The following is a 19,848-nucleotide window of genomic DNA, read 5'->3' on the forward strand; positions in this document are numbered from 1 at the left end:
TGCTCCTCCAAGAGGCTCCGGAGATCAAATCTGGGGAACGGTTTTATAGACCCCATGTATAATTATGGACCAATATGGACCAATTTGTGCATGGTTATTAGAGACCATATACTAACACCACGTACCAAATTTCAACCGAATCGGATGAATTTTGCTCCTCTAAGAGTTCCGGAGGTCAAATCTGGGGATCGATTTATATGGGGGCTATATATACTTATGGACCGATATGGACCAATTCTTGCTTGTTTGTTAGAGACCACACATTAACACCACGTTCCAAATTTCAACCGGATCGTATGAATTTTGATCTTGCAAAAGGCTCCGGAGGTCAAATCTAGGGATTGGTTTATCTATATATAATTATGGACCGATATGGACCAATTATGGACCGATATGGACCAATTATGGACCGATATGGACCAATTTTTGCGTGGTTGTTAAAGAACATATACCAACACCATATACCAAATTTCAGCTGGATCGGATGAATTTTGCTCCTGCAAAAGGCTCCGGAAATCAAATCTGGGGATCGGTTTATATGGGGGCTATATATAATTATGGACCGATATGGACAATTTTTCCATGGTTGTTAGAGACGATATACTAATACCATGTACCAAATTTCAGCCGGATCGGATGAAATTTGCTTCTCTTAGAGGATCCGCAAACCAAATCTGGGGATCGGTTTATTGGGCGCTATATAGAATTATAGACCGATATGGACCAATTTTTGCATGGTTGTTAAAGTACATATACCAACACAATGTACCAAATTTCAACCGGATCGGATGAATTTTGCTCCTGCAAAAGGCTCCGGGAGTCAAATCTAGGGATCGGTTTATATGGGGGCTATATATAATTATGAACCGATATGGACCAATTTTTGAATGGTTGTTAAAGAATATATACCACCACCATGTACCAAATTTCAGCCGGATCGGATGAATTTTGCTCCTCTAAGGGGCCCCGATGGTCAAATCTAGGGATCGGTTTATATGGGGGAATGAACTACATCGCGCGAAAATTGAACTATTTTGTACTCCATGTTTTGAGATTTTCACGAAGTGTTGTTAAAACCAGGAAAATTTAGTACCCTATTGTACTTTTTAACTGTTGTTCTCGAAATTACTCCCTCTTATTGAAGAAAAAATTAACTAAAAGTAAATAAGAAAATCATTGGCGCCAAATCATGACCATTTTAACCATACAGTAGTTCATTCTTACTATTTTTGGGAATCGTACGAAAATGTTGATTTGTTTTAATTAAAAATGAACTTGTGTGTACGGTCATTGAACTTTATACTCGCGTTTAGTTCATAAAATGTTTGAGACGTACTTTAAAAAACGAAAATTTCATTGGACTACAAACAAATAATTTTTTTGCAATAAAAATTAGTTAAATTTGGCGTTAGTTTAACTACGGAATTTTTTTTCTGTGTATGGACCAATTTTTGCATGATTGTTAGAGACGATATACTAATACCATGTACCAAATTTCAGCCAGATTGGATGAAATGTGCTACTCTTTGAGGGGCTATACGTAAAAGTGGACCGATATGGCCCATTTGCGATACCATCTGACCTACATCAATAACAACTACTTGTGCAAAGTTTCAAGTCGATAGCTTGTTTCGTTCGGAAGTTAGCGTGATTACAACAGACGGACCGACGGACATGCTTAGATCGACTCAGAATTTCACCACGACCCAGAATATATATACTTTATGGGGTCTTAGAGCAATATTAGAGCCACCGTGGTGCAATGGTTAGCATGCCCGCCTTGCATACACAAGGTCGTGGGTTCGATCCCTGCTTCGACCGAACACCAAAAAGTTTTTCAGCGGTGGATTATCCCACCTCAGTAATGCTGGTGACATTTCTGAGGGTTTCAAAGCTTCTCTAAGTGGTTTCACTGCAATGTGGAACGCCGTTCGGACTCGGCTATAAAAAGGAGGTCCCTTATCATTGAGCTTAACATGGAATCGGGCAGCACTCAGTGATAAGAGAGAAGTTCACCACTGTGGTATCACAATGGACTGAATAGTCTAAGTGAGCCTGATACATCGGGCTGCCACCTAACCTAACCTAACCTAGAGCAATATTGCGATGTGTTACAAACGGAATGAGTTAATCCTAAACCCCCATCCTAGGGTGGAGGGTATAAAAATGAGTCATCGATGGCATAAATTGTCTGATATATGGATAATTTTTATAGTGTGGCAACATTATTCCACAAAAAAAAAATTAAATATGAAAGGGTTATTGAAAGCGAATAATATCTTAGAAGTGCCGTGAGCGTAACGCCTTTTGTATTTGACTCGGATTTTTTCTAGGATTTGTAATCAGAATCAAAAAAGCCAATTTTTCGCTTCAAATTTCAAAATTTGGAAAAAAAATGATTTGTTGAGTTTATAGCTTTTTAAAATTTTTGATAATTTTCTCCGATTGTTAGATTTTTCGAAATTTGATAAAGTGCACATTTTGAGTGATTTTTTAACAAATTATTTCCTATAAATTTTAACTATTTTATAATTTCTTCTTTTATATTTTTATAGGAAGAAAGTATGGGTTTCAGTTCGAGAATGGACTGCTGTGGTCAGTTCGTTAAATACAGTTTGTTTGTGGCGAATTTTGTAATTTTTGTAAGTTTATGAAACTTTAACAAAATCAAACAACGAATTAGTTTAATATCTCTTTTTTAATTTCTACAGGTTGGTGGCGCCACTGTGTTTTGTTTAAGTTTGTGGACCTTAGTTGATCGTAGTTTCATGAATGAATTGTTGGGAACAAATCTATTTTCGGGTGCTGTCTATGTTTTGCTTGTGACATCTGTGGCCATTTGTCTGCTATCGTTTTTGGGTTGTGTGGGTGCAGGCAAAGAGGTCAAATGTTTGCTATTAACGGTAAGTTGGTCTTGGAAAATTTTATGGTCTTATTCTTGTGTAACAAATTCCCATTTTACATTGCAGTATTTTATTATGGTGGCTCTGGTATTTGTGACAATGCTAATTGGAGGCATTTTGGGATATGTATTTCGTGAAAGAGTTCAACAAACCATGAGACAGGTATGTGTATAAGCGAACATAAAATAAATGGGAAGGAAAGGAAATTCATATCACCATTTCTCAAGGCCTGCCAGAAGGCCTCCGTAAAGACAATGACCCCCTCATTCGATTAATATACGTTCCCAACGGTCGACTTTTTTTATAAGCGGAACAATGGCTGTTAGAGAGTTCTTGCGGTATAGCGCGGTTAATATTGTCTTCTCGGTTCAATCCCAATTTCAACCCAATAACATCAATTGTTTTCCTCGCAGCATTGCTGAGAGGACATTTCAGTGTGATTTCTTTCAGATTTATACACGCCCATCGCTCTCGGCTCCTTGATAAATGAGAATTTTACACAATGTATGTAGTAAACTAAGTGTGTCTGTAAAAACTGACTATCAGTCCACCAGTAGATATACAAATCAACTTTGAAGGTGACAATAGTAAGAAAGAATGGGAGAATGGACTGAAACATGGAATTAGATGAACCTTCAGAGGATATTGCAGATAATGTTCGGAGATGTTACCGATTTACCAAAAGTATACGAAGATTGACAAGAACATTATGGGGAATCGTATCAAGGAGCAGATGTTCCCAAATCTATATTTTTTCGGAACCCAGTATCTTGTTTCTTCTAAAGGATAATGCTGGACACTGGCACAGAAAGTGGTACGAGTTTTTCGTAACTTATCATAATGCCAGATGTGCCAAACACAGTGGATTACACTCTGGCGAAAGCAATTTTCGACATAAAGTTTGAAACTCTAATTCCCAACAGTGAGGCTTTGTGCACACAAACCCCGGGGAATAAACGTTATATAGATTTCTACACTGATGACTCCAAATTGGATGGACAAGTAGGTTTCGAAGTATATTCTAAAGACCTGGAACATCGAATAGCGAAAAGATTACCTAATCAGGCTGAAATATTAGCAATAAGAGAGGTGGCGAGTTGCTGAAATAACAGGTTGGCTAATAAGTCCCCGGTCTAACAAAGACAAACACAGTTTTTTTTGTCAAAATTCGTTTTTATTATTCAACATAGTTCCCTTCAAGAGCGATACAATGATTATAACGACCTTCCAATTTTTTGATACCATTTTGGTAGTAATCCTTCGATTTTGCCTCAAAATAGGCCTCAGTTTCGGTGATCACCTCTTCATTGCAGCCAAATTTTTTCCCTGCGAGCATCCTTTTGAGGTCTGAGAACAAGAAAAAGTCGCTGGAGGCCAGATCTGGAGAATACGGTGGGTGGGGAAGCAATTCGAAGCCCAATTCATGAATTTTTGGCATCGTTCTCAATGACTTGTGGCGCGGTGCGTTGTCTTGGTGGAACAATACTTTTTTCTTCTTCATATGGGGCCGTTTTTCCGAGATTTCGACCTTCAAACGCTCCAATAACGCTATATAATAGTCACTGTTGATGGTTTTTACCTTCTCAAGATAATCGAGATAATCAAAATTATTCCATGCGCATCCCAAAAAACAGAGGCCATTACTTTGCCAGCGTCTTTCTTTTGAGTCTTTCCACGCTTCGGAGACGGTTCACCGGTCGCTGTCCACTCAGCCGACTGTCGATTGGACTCAGGAGGGTACTAATGGAGCCATGTTTCATCCATTGTCACATATCGACGGAAAAACTCGAGTGTATTACAAGTTAACAGCAGCAAACACCGCTCAGAATCATCAACATGTTGTTGCTTTTGGTCAAATGTGAGCTCGCGCGACACCCATTTTGCACAGAGCTTCCGCATATCCAAATATTGATGAATGATATGACCAACACGTTCCTTTGATATCTTTAAGGCCTCTGCTATCTCGATCAACTTCATTTTACGGTCATTCAAAATCATTTTGTGGATTTTTTTGATGTTTTCGTCGGTAACCACCTCTTTCGGGCGTCCACTGTGTTCACCGTCCTCCGTGCTCATTTCACCACGCTTGAATTTTGCATACCAATAAATTATTGTGGATTTCCCTGGGACAGAGTCCGGAAACTCATTATCAAGCCAAGTTTTTGCTTCCACCGTATTTTTTCCCTTCAGAAAACAGTATTTTATCAAAAAACGAAATTCCTTTTTTTAAATTTTTTTCACAATAACAAAAGTTGCTTCACAAAAGACGCTCTATCTCACAAACTAATTGACTTACAGACGTCAAATTTTGACACGAATCATTTGAAGGTTGGTACTATATAAAAATAATATGCATTTAATACTAGCGACGCCATCTATGTGTCAGACCGGGGACTTATCAGCCAACCTGTTATGTTCAGTTATAATTCCAATTAAAGGTCTCAACTCTATAGTTCATCATATTTGACACGAATCCTGTAGAGATATGAAGACAACGGAGGGGAAACGTCCACAAGGACATTATTCGTTCTACGAGAGCCCTCCACAGTGCCCACGTACCCAGCACAGAGTTACATTATGTTGTTCAATGAGAACCCTAAGCTTTCTACGACAGCGGGTGACTTCATTGGACTTTATGTCAGAATTGCCCATGACTTGTTTGACTGTCGATGAACATTATTCGTTTACTGAGCGACCTCCTTAGCAAGTACATCTACTTCCTCGTTTCTCATTATTGCGGATGACTACCTTAGATCTCATGTCAGAATTGTCCAAGACCTTTATAGCTGCTTGACTGATTGCTGAAATTTCCGACCTGAAAGAATCTGCAATAGCCATCTAACTTCTCCTAGTTCGCTACCAATTCCTTCGTCCATTTTAGATCCATCTGTATACTTATTCAGAGTCCCGAAAGATATCCTCCTTTCCTCAAAGTCTTCAATACTTCCTATAATATAGTATTTCGGTATTATTATCGTGATAAACATGCTCAGTCGTCATATCGTTGAAATCGCTTCTGAATAACGGTCTCATAAACAGCGATTATAATGCCGTTACCAATTCCCTCGTCCATTTCCGATCCATCTGTATACTTATTCAGAGCCCCGAAAGGTATCCTCCTTTCCTTCCAGTCTTCCATACTTGGTATAATATATTTCAGCTTATCGTGATAAACACGCTCTGTCTCCATATAGTCCGCCTCTCTATATCGTTCGGCAAGAAGTTCCGTATGCCTGCAAACAGCGTTTTCCAGTGTATCTTGTCTTTACAATAAACGGAACATATAAGGATGTGAAAATCCAAAACTTTATGGGCCTTTAAATACAAACATTTTATGTTTAAATTTAAAGGATTCCTACTCTTTCATATAAAACCATGATTTTAGTCCGAATGAGTAAGGATATATTTAAGTTCTCTTAAGTCTCAAATATCACCTTTCTTGACCACTTTTTTAATTTTAATCTAATTGCTTTTTACTTTTAGGAAATGCGTTCCTCCATGGCTTTGTATGGTAGTCGCCGTGATATTACTCAAGCTTGGGATCAAACACAAGAACGTCTTCAATGTTGTGGTGTTGACACCTGGCATGATTGGAATCGTTTTGGCCCCATACCAGAGTCCTGTTGTCAAGAGATCTTTGGCGGCCAACGTAAAGAGTGTACAATTTTTCCAACTATAACGAATCTCTATAGTCAAGGTTGTCTATATGTAACATCGAATTTTATCCGAGATCATGCAGCTGTTATAGGAGGCACATCAATAGGAGTAGCCATAATAATGGTAAGTGACATCTATTTATATAGAAGCAATAATAAGAAATTTTGTTTCAAATTTATTCTTCTAATTATTTCCAGATATTTGGCATGATATTTTCTTGTCTACTATTCAATATGATTGAATAGTGTATGGGTATAATCCAAAGCAGTCTTTTTGTGTAAATTTTATGGTAGATATGTCACATAAACATGTCTAAAAAACATTTAAAGGAAGATCCATCATAATGCTAAGATTTTCCATTTTCGTATATCAACCAAATTAACAATTTGGCAGCATTTTACCCAATAACTGGCATCACACCTTGTTAAATATGCCACTAAATAATTCTTTGTTATGATGTTTAAGGGGTTGTTCAAACATAATTTTTGTTGTTGTATATTTTTTGTCTCCTATTGATTTCATTGTTAGATTTGGATTTATTTGACATAAACCCCTCAAAAGTTGAACTACAAATATGTGTGTTTGAATGGCCCATATGTTACATGTTGTCCTATCATCAAGGGTTTGTTTTATTTTTAAGAATCAATCATAATAATAATTAATAATTGAATTAATAAATGCTGTCCAATTGTTAATTTCTCTCATTTGTATTGTTTAATTTCTGTAATAGCTAAGGCATGTTTTTATACAATATTTTAAAAGTATTAAACTTTATGAGGATTTTATTTTTATTTAGCAACATTGTTCATAGGACTTCCTACAACCATAACCTTTCTACTCTGAACTGAAACTATTATTAAACAATTAAAATTATTTTCTCTATTCCTCCTCTTTCGTATGTGTTTGTTTGTTCGTTTTTTCTCTTGTTATAAAATTTAAATCTTTTTACTTAGCATATAATTTTACAAAACAATATATATATATTTTAATAAATCATTAGCACAACTCGTTTCTAGTTTGTTCAAATTGTTTATATTTTTGTTATACAATATTTTCATATGTTTATTTTTTCCTCACAAAAAATTCGTTTTAGTTTTAATTTAATTTTATGTATCTATATGTGTAATTGTTATTTGTAAAAAAAAATATATAAAGATGTATCGACAGCAAAATTATCTATATACATTAAAATAAATTTAAAATTAAGAACTAAAAGAAAATTATTTCATTATTTTGCTAAGGACATTCAAGAGGTTACGAGGGCTATGCACAGTGTCCCATATGGGGGCTATATCGACTACTATCCGACTTTGTATTATAAACTCATCCACTTGTTATACCCTCCACCATAGGATGGGGGTATATTAACTTTGTCATTCCGTTTGTAACACATCGAAATATTGCTCCAAGACCCCATAAAATGTATATATTCTGAGTCGATCTGAGCATGTCCGTCCGTCTGTTGAAATCACGCTAACTTCCGAACGAAACAAGCTATCGACTTGAAACTTGGCACAAGTAGTTGTTATTGATGTAGGTCGGATGGTATTGCAAATGGGCCATATCGGTCCACTTTTACGTATAGCCCCCCATATAAACGGACCCCCAAATTTGGCTTGCGATTGCTCTAAGAGAAGCAAATTTCATCCGATCCGGCTGAAATTCGGTACATGGTGTTAGTATATGGTCTCTAACAACCATGGAAAAACTGGTCTATATCAGTCCACTTTTAGGTATAGCCCCCATATAAATGGACCCCCAAATTTGGCTTGCGATTGCTCTAAGAGAAGCAAATTTCATCCGATCCGGTTGAAATGTGGTACGTGGTGTTAGTATATGGTCTCTAACAACCATGCAAAAATTGGTCCATATCGGTCCATAATTATATATAGCCCCCATATAAACCGATCCCCAGATTTGGCTTGCGGAGCCTCAAATAGAAGCAAATTTCATCCGATACGGCTGAAATTTGGTACATGGTATAAGTATATGATCTTTAACAACCATGCAAAAATTGGTCCATATCGGTCCATAATTATATATAGCCCCCATATAAACCCATCCCCAGATTTGAACTCCGGAGCCTCTTAGAGGAGCAAAATTCATCCGATCCGCTTGAAATTTGGTACGTGGTGTTAGTATATTGTCTCTAACAACCATGCAAAAATTGGTCCACATCGGTCCATAATTATATATAGCCCCCATATAAACCGATCCCCAGATTTGGCTTGCGGAGCCTCAAATAGAAGCAAATTTCATCCGATACGGCTGAAATTTGGTACATGGTATTAGTATATAGTCTCTAAGAACCATTTAAAAATTAGTCCATATCAGTCCATAATTATATATAGCCCCTATATAAACCGATCCCCAGATTTGAACTCCGGAGCCACTTGGACGAGCAAAATTCATCCGATCCGGTTGAAATTTGCAACGTGGTGTTAATATATGGCCGCTAATAACCATGCAAAAAGTGGTCCATATCGGTCCATAATTATATATAGGCCCCATATAAACCGATTCCCAGATTTGGTTTGCGGATCCTCTAAGAGAAGAAAATTTCATCCGATCCGGCTGAAATTTGGTACATGGTATTAGTATATAGTCTCTAAGAACCATTCAAAAATTAGTCGATATCAGTCCATAATTCTATATAGCCCCTATATAAACCGATCCCCAGATTTGAACTCCGGAGCCACTTGGACGAGCAAAATTCATCCGATCCGGTTGAAATTTGCAACGTGGTGTTAATATATGGCCGCTAATAACCATGCCAAAATTGGTCCATATCGGTCTATAGTTATATATAGCCTATCCCCAATCACACAAAAATTGGTCCATATCGGTTCATAATCATGCTTGCTACTCGAGCAAAAATAATCTAGCAAAATTTTATTTCTATAGAAAATTTTTTCAAAATTTTATTTCTATAGAAAATTTTGTCGAAATTTTATTCCTATAGAAAATTTTGTCAAATTTTATTTCTATAGAAAATTTTGGCAAAATTTTATTTCTGTAGAAAATGTTGTCAAAATTTTAATTCTATAGAGAATGTTGTCAAAATTTTAAATCTTTTGAAAATTTTGTAAAAATTTTATTTCTATAGAAAATTTTGTTAAAATCGTATTTCTATAGAAAATTTTGTCAAACTTAATTATATACGTATTTAATCGGCCATTTTAAGTTTTATATATACCATGTATGGACTACGTGGTATATATTACGGTATTAGGAAGTTTTAAGATACCTTGTCAAAGGTACCGCATAAGTTATCGCAACCCAAGTAAATCGATTGTGGATGACAGTCTTCAGTAGAAGTTTCTACGAAATCCATTGTGGAGGGTACATAAGCTTCAGCCTGGCCGAATTTACGGCCGTATATACTTGTTGACAGTAAACAACTAACCGTTTCTGGCAACAATGTCATCGTCATCGTCACAGATGACAACAAAAAGGGGTGTTCCTCAGGGGTCCATACTTGGACCCTTGCTATATACGATGTACTCGAATGATTTACCGAACCAGCTTGAACATACCAACATAAGAATGTATGCTGATGATGTCCAGCTATACACATCTGCCACTACTGATACAATCGATAGGTGTGTAATGAATGTTAACAATGATCTCAACAGGATCCTGGATTGGGCGAATGGCAATGGTCTGGCTCTAAACCCCAATAAATCGAAGGCAATTCTGCTTCATAAGAAGTCCAAAACTGTGGGGAATGTTAACATATTTCTGGGTAACTGCCAAATAGAACTTGTCAAGAAAGTGAAGAATCTTGGAGTAACTTTCAATGAGAATTTAACTTGGTCTGATCATATTAATGCTAGCTGCGGTAAAATATACAGTATGTTGCGTAATCTTTGGTATACTCAATCGTTTACACCATTTCGTATAAGACTGCTGTTGGCCAAATCCTATGTTCTGCCTACTTTGTTATTTTGCTGTAAACTTTTCTCTGGATGTCACACCACTGACTTAAAAAGACTAACAACCACGTTCAACAATATTGCCCGTTATGTCTTCGGATTGAAACGTTACGATAGTGTGACAATTTTTGCGAACAAAATTTTTGGTATCCCGTTTGACAAATACGTTCAACTCAGAACTCTGATATACCTCCAAAAGATTATACACACAAAGGAACCACCATATCTCTACGAACGATTAACATTCGCTAAATCCAACCGTGGTAACAATTTGATACAGATTCGACATAGAAGTCAGTTATCTGAGCGTACATGGTGTTAGTAAACGGTGATTCTTTTGAGGTTAGGATTTTCATGCATTAGTATTTGACAGATCACGTGGGATTTCAGACATGGTGTCAAAGAGAAAGATGCTCAGTATGCTTTGACATTTCATCATGAATAGACTTACTAACGAGCAACGCTTGCAAATCATTGAATTTTATTACCAAAATCAGTGGCAGAAAATCCGCTTTTTTATCGACAAATTTTGTTCAGCGATGAGGCTCATTTCTGGTTGAATGGCTACGTAAATAAGCAAAATTGCCGCATTTGGAGTGAAGAGCAACCAGAAGCCGTTCAAGAACTGCCCATGCATCCCGAAAAATGCACTGTTTGGTGTGGTTTGTACGCTGGTGGAATCATTGGACCGTATTTTTTCAAAGATGCTGTTGGACGCAACGTTACGGTGAATGGCGATCGCTATCGTTCGATGCTAACAAACTTTTTGTTGCCAAAAATGGAAGAACTGAACTTGGTTGACATGTGGTTTCAACAAGATGGCGCTACATGCCACACAGCTCGCGATTCTATGGCCATTTTGAGGGAAAACTTCGGAGAACAATTCATCTCAAGAAATGGACCGGTAAGTTGGCCACCAAGATCATGCGATTTGACGCCTTTAGACTATTTTTTGTGGGGCTACGTCAAGTCTAAAGTCTACAGAAATAAGCCAGCAACTATTCCAGCTTTGGAAGACAACATTTCCGAAGAAATTCGGGCTATTCTTGCCGAAATGCTCGAAAAAGTTGCCCAAAATTGGACTTTCCGAATGGACCACCTAAGACGCAGCCGCGGTCAACATTTAAATGAAATTATCTTCAAAAAGTAAATGTCATGGACCAATCTAACGTTTCAAATAAAGAACCGATGAGATTTTGCAAATTTTATGCGTTTTTTTTTAAAAAAAGTTATCAAGCTCTTAACAAATCACCCTTTATATGGTCTCTAACAACCATGCTAAAATTGGTCCATATCGGTCCATAATTATATATAGCCCCCATATAAACCGATGTCCAGATTTGACCTCCGGAGCTATTGGAGGAGCAATATTCATCTGATCCGGTTGAAATTTGGTACGTGGTGAAATTTGGTACAGTGCGCTGGTATATGGCCGCTAACAACCATGCCAAAATTGGTCCATATAGGTATATAGTTATATATAGCCGATCCCCAAAAATAATCTACCAAAATTTTATTTCTATAGAAAATTTTGTAAAAATTTTATTACTATAGAAAATTTTGTCAAAATTTTATTTTTATAGAAAATTTTGTCAAAATTTTATTTCTATAGAAAATTTTGTCAACATTTTATTTCTATAGAAAATTTTGCCAACATTTTATTTCTATAGAAAATTTTGCCAACATTTTATTTCTATAGAAAATTTTGTCAAAATTTTATTTCTATAGAAAATTTTGTCAAAATTTTATTTCTATAGCAATTTTTGTCAAACTGAATTTACTTATTTAATCGGCCTTTTTTGTTTAATATATACCCCGTATGGAGTAACTTACAATTGAGAAGACGGTGCTAAGAAGTTTTAAGATTGTGGATGGCAGTTTTTAGTACATGTTTCTATGCAATCCATGATGGAGGGTACATAAGATTCGGCCTGGCCGAACTTACGGCCGTATACACTTGTTTATAGTATACCTCTTACTCAAGATATACCATAAATGTTTATTAACTCAATTTGTCGGGTATGAAATCTATTAGTAAATAATGCTAAAAAGCCACCAATTAAACAAATTGGAATTAGTTGTTCGATATTCCGAAAAATCCCGGGATGAAAAATAAAAAATCCCGGAATTAGGGATTAATCCCGTTCCGAAAATCCCGGATTTCGGGACGGGATTTATCCCGGGTGACAGCCGTAGTCGATTCATATTCACACGTGATGATTGTGAATTGTTATACTAATAAAATTAGACGATAATGTTACAGTATGCCGTATTGTTATATTAGTTTATATGACAAAACTTAAAGCATAACTTTAGGCGTGTCGAAATGGTGAGTTTTAATTTTATACACCTTCGCCTATTTTAAATAAGCAGCATCTTTGGCTCGGAATCAATAACAAAATTCGTAAAGGAATGTGGAAGTAAGAAAACTTTTTATGTGTTTATGAATGTAAAGGGTGATACGGTCAAAATTTGGTCAATATAAACTTGACGTATTTCTTTCAATTTTGCATTTAAAAAACCTGAACACCCCTCATTTTGAAGGTGTGTGTGTGTAGAATGTTGTAGAATGATTTTGGAATTCAGTTGTCAAAATGCCGTCCAAGCAAGAAGAGCAGCGTATCAAAATTTTGCTCGCGCATCGCGAAAATCCGAGCTACTCGCACGCAAAGCTGGCAAAATCGCTAAAAGTTGCCAAATCAACCGTTACAAATGTAATTAAAGTGTTTAGGGAACGTTTGTCGACAGCCAGGAAGTCTGGATCGGGGGGAAATCGAAAACCGGAAGCCGCTGAGACGACAAAGAGAGTTTCCGGTAGTTTCAAGCGAAACCCTAACCTCTCTCTCCGAGATGCCGCAAATAAGCTGGGTGTATCGTCTACAACCGTGCATCGAGCCAAAAAACGAGCCGGACTATCGACTTACAAGAAGGTAGTGACTCCAAATCGCGATGATAAACAAAATACGACGGCCAAAGCGCGATCCCGGAGGCTGTACACGACGATGCTGACGAAGTTTGACTGCGTGGTAATGGACGACGAAACCTACGTCAAAGCCGACTATAAGCAGCTTCCGGGACAGGAGTTTTATACGGCAAAAGGAAGGGGAAAGGTAGCAGATATTTTCAAGCACATAAAACTGTCAAAGTTCGCAAAGAAATATCTGGTTTGGCAAGCCATCTGTATCTGTGGCTTGAAAAGCAGCATTTTCATAGCTTCCGGGACTGTCAACCAAGAAATTTACGTGAAAGAGTGTTTGAATAAACGTCTGCTGCCTTTCCTGAAGAAACAGGGTTGTTCCGTACTGTTTTGGCCGGATTTGGCATCTTGCCATTACGGTAAAAAGGCCATGGAGTGCTACGCCGCCAACAACGTGCAGGTGGTTCCCAAGGACAAGAACCCTCCCAACACGCCAGAGCTCCGCCCAATTGAGAAATACTGGGCTATTGTCAAGCGGAACCTAAAGAAGACCAAAAAAACTGCTAAGGACGAGCAGCAGTTCAAGGCAAACTGGCTTTCTGCGGCGAAGAAGGTGGCTGTACAAAATCTGATGGCAGGTGTCAAGCGTGAGGCCCGGCAATTCGGATTTGGAAAAGCGAAAGCCTAACTGAATATTTTTCCTGAATTTTATACTAATTGAACTTGAAAAAGAAATTTAATTCGATTTTTTAAATAAACGATTTCACCGATTTACACGCGTTTTCCCTTGACCAAATTTTGACCGTATTACCCTTTATACAGCCCTCATATAAACTGATTAGCAGATATCATTTTTTGAACTTGGTGAAGGTATATTTCGCATATGTACTTGGTAGGCAGTATATATTATAGGGGATCAATACGAAAATATTTTATAAATAACAAGTATATACGGCCTTAAGTTCGGCCAGGCTGAATCTTATGTACCCTCCACCATGGATTACGTTAAAACTTCTAGTACATACTGTCATCCACAATCGAATTACTTGGGTTGCGGCAACACTTGCCAATGGCAAGGTATCTTAAAACTTCTTAACACCGTCCTCTAAATTATAAGTTAGTCCATACGGGGTATATATTAAACAAAAACAAATATATACAGCAGTAAGTTCGGCCGGGCCGAATCTTAAATACCCATGGATCAAATATAATAGTTTACTTTGAAAACTCTTCGTCGTAGCGGGTTACTTGATAATTGATGACAAATATTCTCCAAAGCAAATCAGTTCAACCAGAACGCTTCCCGAAGATAAATTTAAAGATGAAGACTATATCAGATTCTGGATTTATAAGAACCAGTTTTGTTTGAGAAATAGATAAACATATCGTGTAAATGATTAAATAAAGCCTTGATTTGAATTCTTAAATCTGTACATTTTTCCGCCATTATTTAAATGTCTACGCGGAGTAAAATCTGGAAATTTTGCTTTCAGTTTCTAGCAATTTTCATGATCAGTGCCCTGCTATACACTGAAAGAAGAGTTTTCATTCATCATACCCCGAAGCATGGACCGATACACCCCATTTGCGACAGACTTATTTGTGATCTTAGAATACCTCAATTTCAAGCAAATCGGATAGAAAATATAGTTTCTAGACGATCAAGAAGTAAAATCAAGAGATCGGCCTATATGAAGGCTATACGAAAACATGGACCGATACACTTCAATTTCGGCACACCTCTTAATGGTCCTCAAATAGCTCTAGAGTTCCAATTTAGACAGATTGGGTAAAAACTACGAATTCTAGAAGCCCAAGAAATAAAATCGGGAGATCGGCCTATATGGGGTCCATGGACCGATAAGGACCATTTTCGACACACCTATTTATGGTCCTAAAATATCTCTATATTTTGAATTTCAGGAAAATTGGATAAAAAAAAAAACTGTGGAGTCGAGCTAATTTTGCTCGACTCCGACTCCGACTCCGACTCCAGCATTTTTCATCAGCTCGACTCCGACTCCGACTCCGGAGTCGACTCCGGGTAATATAACTAAATCTCATTTTAATACCACTAATTTGTAGTTCTATTGTGGGGGTACCGTAAGTGGACGATATAAAGTATCGTGTTTATTTATGTGTGCCAAAAAAGATCTTAATTTCACATTAGATGCCAATTGAATTCTATATTTCAAATTTATGGCAATGTTTAAAAAATAAAATAATGATATAAATACCCATCATAATATGAGAATATACCAACAGTATATGTATTTGTGGACCAAAATTATTGATACTATTTCAAATCCTTTAAATTTGTTGCGATCTATATAAAGGTTTATATTTCCATATGCATGAATTTGAATCTGAAGACAAAATTGTATATACTTCTACAAAATCTATGTACTTAAAATTTAAATCTAACGTTATGGGACGTAACACAATTTTAACGAAAAATAAAAATGCAAGGAAAGTCTAAAGTCGGGCGGGCCGATTATAATATACTCTGCACAACTTTGTATTTAGATCTACATTTTGATAAAATCTCAAATCAGACTTCTACAAAACTCGGGCAATATTTGGGAAATATTTATAATTGTTTAGACAATTTCGCAAAAATGCATTTATGATTCATTCATTGAAAAATTTGAAAATTTGAGTCATTTCTACAAGCTTTCGACTTAGCAGCAATTTTTCCAAAATTGTATGCTCTCTGAATACAATTTTGGAAAAATTTTTGTCTAGTAAATAAAATTTTGCAAAATTTTATATAGAAATAAAATTTTGGAAAATTTTCTACAGTAACAAAATTTTGACTAAATTTTCTATAGAAATCAAATTTTGACCAAATATATAGAAATACAATTTTGAATAAAATTTTTGTAGAAATAGAATTTGACAAAATTTTTTATAGAAAAAAAGTTTGAAAAAATTATCAATAGAAATACAATTTAAAAAAAATTGTGTAGCAAACAAAATTTTGCAAAATTTTCTATAGAAATAAAATTTTGCAAAATATTCTATATAAACAACATTTTGACTAAATTTTCTATAGAAGTAAAATTTTGACTAAATTTTATATAGAAAAAAATATTTCTATATTAATAAAATTTTGAATACATTTTTATAGCAGTGAGTATAAGTGAGCATCAGTAAGAAAAAAATTGAGAAAATTTGCTATAGAAATAAAATTTGACAAGTTTTTCTTATAGAAATAAAATTTTGAAAAAATTATCAATAAAAATACAATTTTAGAAAAAATTTTGTGTAGTAAATAAAATTCTGCAAAATATTCTACAGAAACAAAATTTTGACTAAATTTTCTATAGAAATAAAATTTTTAAAAAATTTCCTATAGAAATAAAATGTTGACCAAATTTTCTGTAGAAATAAAATTTTGACCAAATTTTCTAATAAAAAAATCTATTACTATAAAATTTTGGCAAAATTTTCTATAGAAATACAATTTTGACTTAAATTTTTATAGAAATAAAATTATCAATAGAAATAAAATTTAAAAAAAAAAATTGTGTAACAAACAAAATTTTGCAAAATTTTCTATAGAAATAAAATTTTGCAAAATATTCTATAGAAACTAAATTTTGACTCAATTTTCTATAGAAATAAAATTTTGACTAAATTTTCTATAGAAATAAAATTTTGACTAAATTTTCTATAGAAAACAAGTAAGGAAAGTCTAAAGTCGGGCGGGGCCGACTATATTATACCCTGCACCACTTTGTAGATCTAAATTTTCGATACCATATCCGTCAAATGTGTTGGGGGCTATATATAAAGGTTTGTCCCAAATACATACATTTAACAAGTAAGGAAAGTCTAAAATTTTAAGGAAACTTCGCAATAGTTTATTTATGATTTATCGCTCGATATATATGTATTAGAAGTTTAGGAAAATTAGAGTCATTTTTACAACTTTTCGACTAAGCAGTGGCGATTTAACAAGGAAAATGTTGGTATTTTGACCATTTTTGTCGAAATCAGAAAAACATATATATGTAAGCTATATCTAAATCTGAACCGATGTCAACCAATTTTGGCACGCATAGCTACAATGCTAATTCTACTCCCTGTGCAAAATTTCAACTAAATCGGAGCAAAAAATTGGCCTCTGTGGTCATATGAGTGTAAATCGGGCGAAAGCTATATATGGAAGCTATATCTAAATCTGAACCGATTTCAACCAAATTTGGCACGCATAGCTATAATGCTAATTCTACTCCCTGTGCAAAATTTCAACCAAAGTGGGGTAAAACTCTGGCTTCTGGGACCGTATTAGTCCATATCGGGCGAAAGATATATATGGGAGCTATATCTAAATCTGAACCGATTTCAATAAAATTTGGCACACTTGACTATAGACTAATTGTTATTCTTGTGCAAAATTTTAAGCAAATAAGGGTAAAACTCTGGCTTCTGGGGCCATATAAGTCCATATCGGTCGAAATATATATATATGGGAGCTATATCTAAATCAGAACCGATTTCATCCAAAATCAATAGAGATCTATTCTGAGCCAAAACACATACTTGTACCAAATTTGAAGTCGATTGGACTAAAACTGCGACTTAGACTTTGATTACAAAAATGTGTTCACGGACAGACGGACAGACGGACATCGCTATATCGACTCAAGAGCCCACCCTGAGCATTTTTGCCAAAGCCACCATGTATCTATCTCGTCTCCTTCGGGGTGTTGCAAACATATGCACTAACTTATAATACCCTGTTCCACAGTGTGGAGCAGGGTATAAAAATATTTCTATAGTAATAAAATTTTGAATAAAATTTTTATAGAATTAAAATTTTGACAAAATTTGCTATAGAAATAAAATTTTGACAAAACTTTTTATAGAAATAACATTTTGACAAAATTTTCTATAAAAACATTTTTGAAAAAATTTTCTGCCAATATTCCACATATGTATATTGCCTTAAAATAAAATAAAAATAATATCGATTGTTCGAAACATTTCAAATAAATTGATATGGGCATTAAAATGGATCGATCCAGCCCATCTGCCAGTCAAACATTCTAGGAAACATAAAAAGATAGCCGTAATTGGAAGTTGATTTTCATTTACAATCATGCTGTACATTGATCGAATGAATAACGCAATGGAAACTTATTTGCGTAAGAACTTGCTTAGTTACAAATATGTGAAGTGTTTTAAAAAATTTGGTTTAGCCGGAGTCGGAGTCGAGCAAAATTTTTACGACTCCGACTCCGACTCCGACTCCAGCAAAATCTTCAGACTCCGACTCCAAGACTCCGACTCCGACTCCGACTCCACAGCCCTGGTTTCTAGACGCACAAGAAGCAAAATCGGGAGATCGGTCTATATGGGGGCTATACAAAAACATGGACCGATATGCACACATTTTATTGGTCCTAAAATACCTCTATATTTCCACTTTTAGCCAAATTGGATAAAAACTACGGTTTTTATCAAATTTGGGTATATTAACTTTGTCATTCCGTTTGTAACACATCGAAATATTGCTCTAAGACCCCATAAAGTATATATTCTGGGTCGTGGTGAAATTCTTAGTCGATCTAAACATGTCCGTCCGTCCGTGTTGAAATCATGCTAACTTCCGAACGAAACAAGCTATCGACTTGAAACTTGGCACAAGTAGTTGTTATTGATGTAGGTCGGATAGCATTGAAAATGGGCCATATCGGTCCACTTTTACGTATAGCCCCCATATAAAGGGACCCTCAGATTTGGCTTGTAGAGCCTCTAACAGAAGCATATTTCATCCGATCCGGCTGAAATTTGGTACATGGTGTTGGTATATGGTCTCTAACAACCATGCAAAAATTGGTCCACATCGGCCCATAATTATATATAGCCCCCATATAAACCGATCAACAGATTTGGCTTGCGGAGCCTGAAAGAGAAGCAAATTTCATCCGATCCGGCTGAAATTTGGTACATGATGTTGGTATATAGTCTCTAACAATCATGCCAAAATTGGTCCACATCGGTTCATAATTATATATAGCCCCAATATAAACCGATCCCCAGATTTGGCTTGAGAAGTCTCCAAGAGAAGCAAATTTCATCCAATCCGGTTGTAATTTGGAACATAGTGTTAGTATATGATCTTTAACAACTGTGCCAGAATTGGTCCATATCGGTCCATAATTATATATAGCCCCCATATAAAACGTTCTCCAGATTTGACCTCCGGAGCCTCTTGGAGGAGCAAAATTCATCCGATCCGGTTCAAATTTGGAACGTGGTTTTAATATATGGCCGCTAACAACCATACCAATATTGGTCCATATCGGTCTATAGTTATATATAGCCGATCTCCAATCACACAAAAATTGGGCCATATCGGTTCATAAACATGGTTGCCACTCGAGCCAACAATAATCTACCAAAATTTTATTTCTATAGAAAATTT

General features: G+C 35.8%; 1 protein-coding gene across 2 annotated transcripts in view; it reads left to right on the top strand.

Moving 5' to 3' along the window:
* Tsp74F (Tetraspanin 74F) overlaps positions 1 to 7,780 on the top strand; it is a 46,079-nt gene extending 38,299 nt beyond the window's left edge. For both annotated transcript variants that reach the window (XM_075305260.1, XM_075305259.1), the window contains exons 3-7: positions 2,556 to 2,642; positions 2,712 to 2,903; positions 2,970 to 3,065; positions 6,387 to 6,683; positions 6,758 to 7,780. In XM_075305260.1, the coding sequence (XP_075161375.1) occupies positions 2,565 to 2,642; positions 2,712 to 2,903; positions 2,970 to 3,065; positions 6,387 to 6,683; positions 6,758 to 6,805 (711 nt within the window). In that variant the 5' untranslated portion in view covers positions 2,556 to 2,564 and the 3' untranslated portion in view covers positions 6,806 to 7,780. The remainder of the gene's footprint in view (positions 1 to 2,555; positions 2,643 to 2,711; positions 2,904 to 2,969; positions 3,066 to 6,386; positions 6,684 to 6,757) is intronic.
* Positions 7,781 to 19,848: the final 12,068 nt, after the last annotated feature.

Source organism: Haematobia irritans, chromosome 4 (genome assembly GCF_050003625.1).
Source record: "Haematobia irritans isolate KBUSLIRL chromosome 4, ASM5000362v1, whole genome shotgun sequence".
NCBI classification, from domain to species: domain Eukaryota; kingdom Metazoa; phylum Arthropoda; class Insecta; order Diptera; family Muscidae; genus Haematobia; species Haematobia irritans.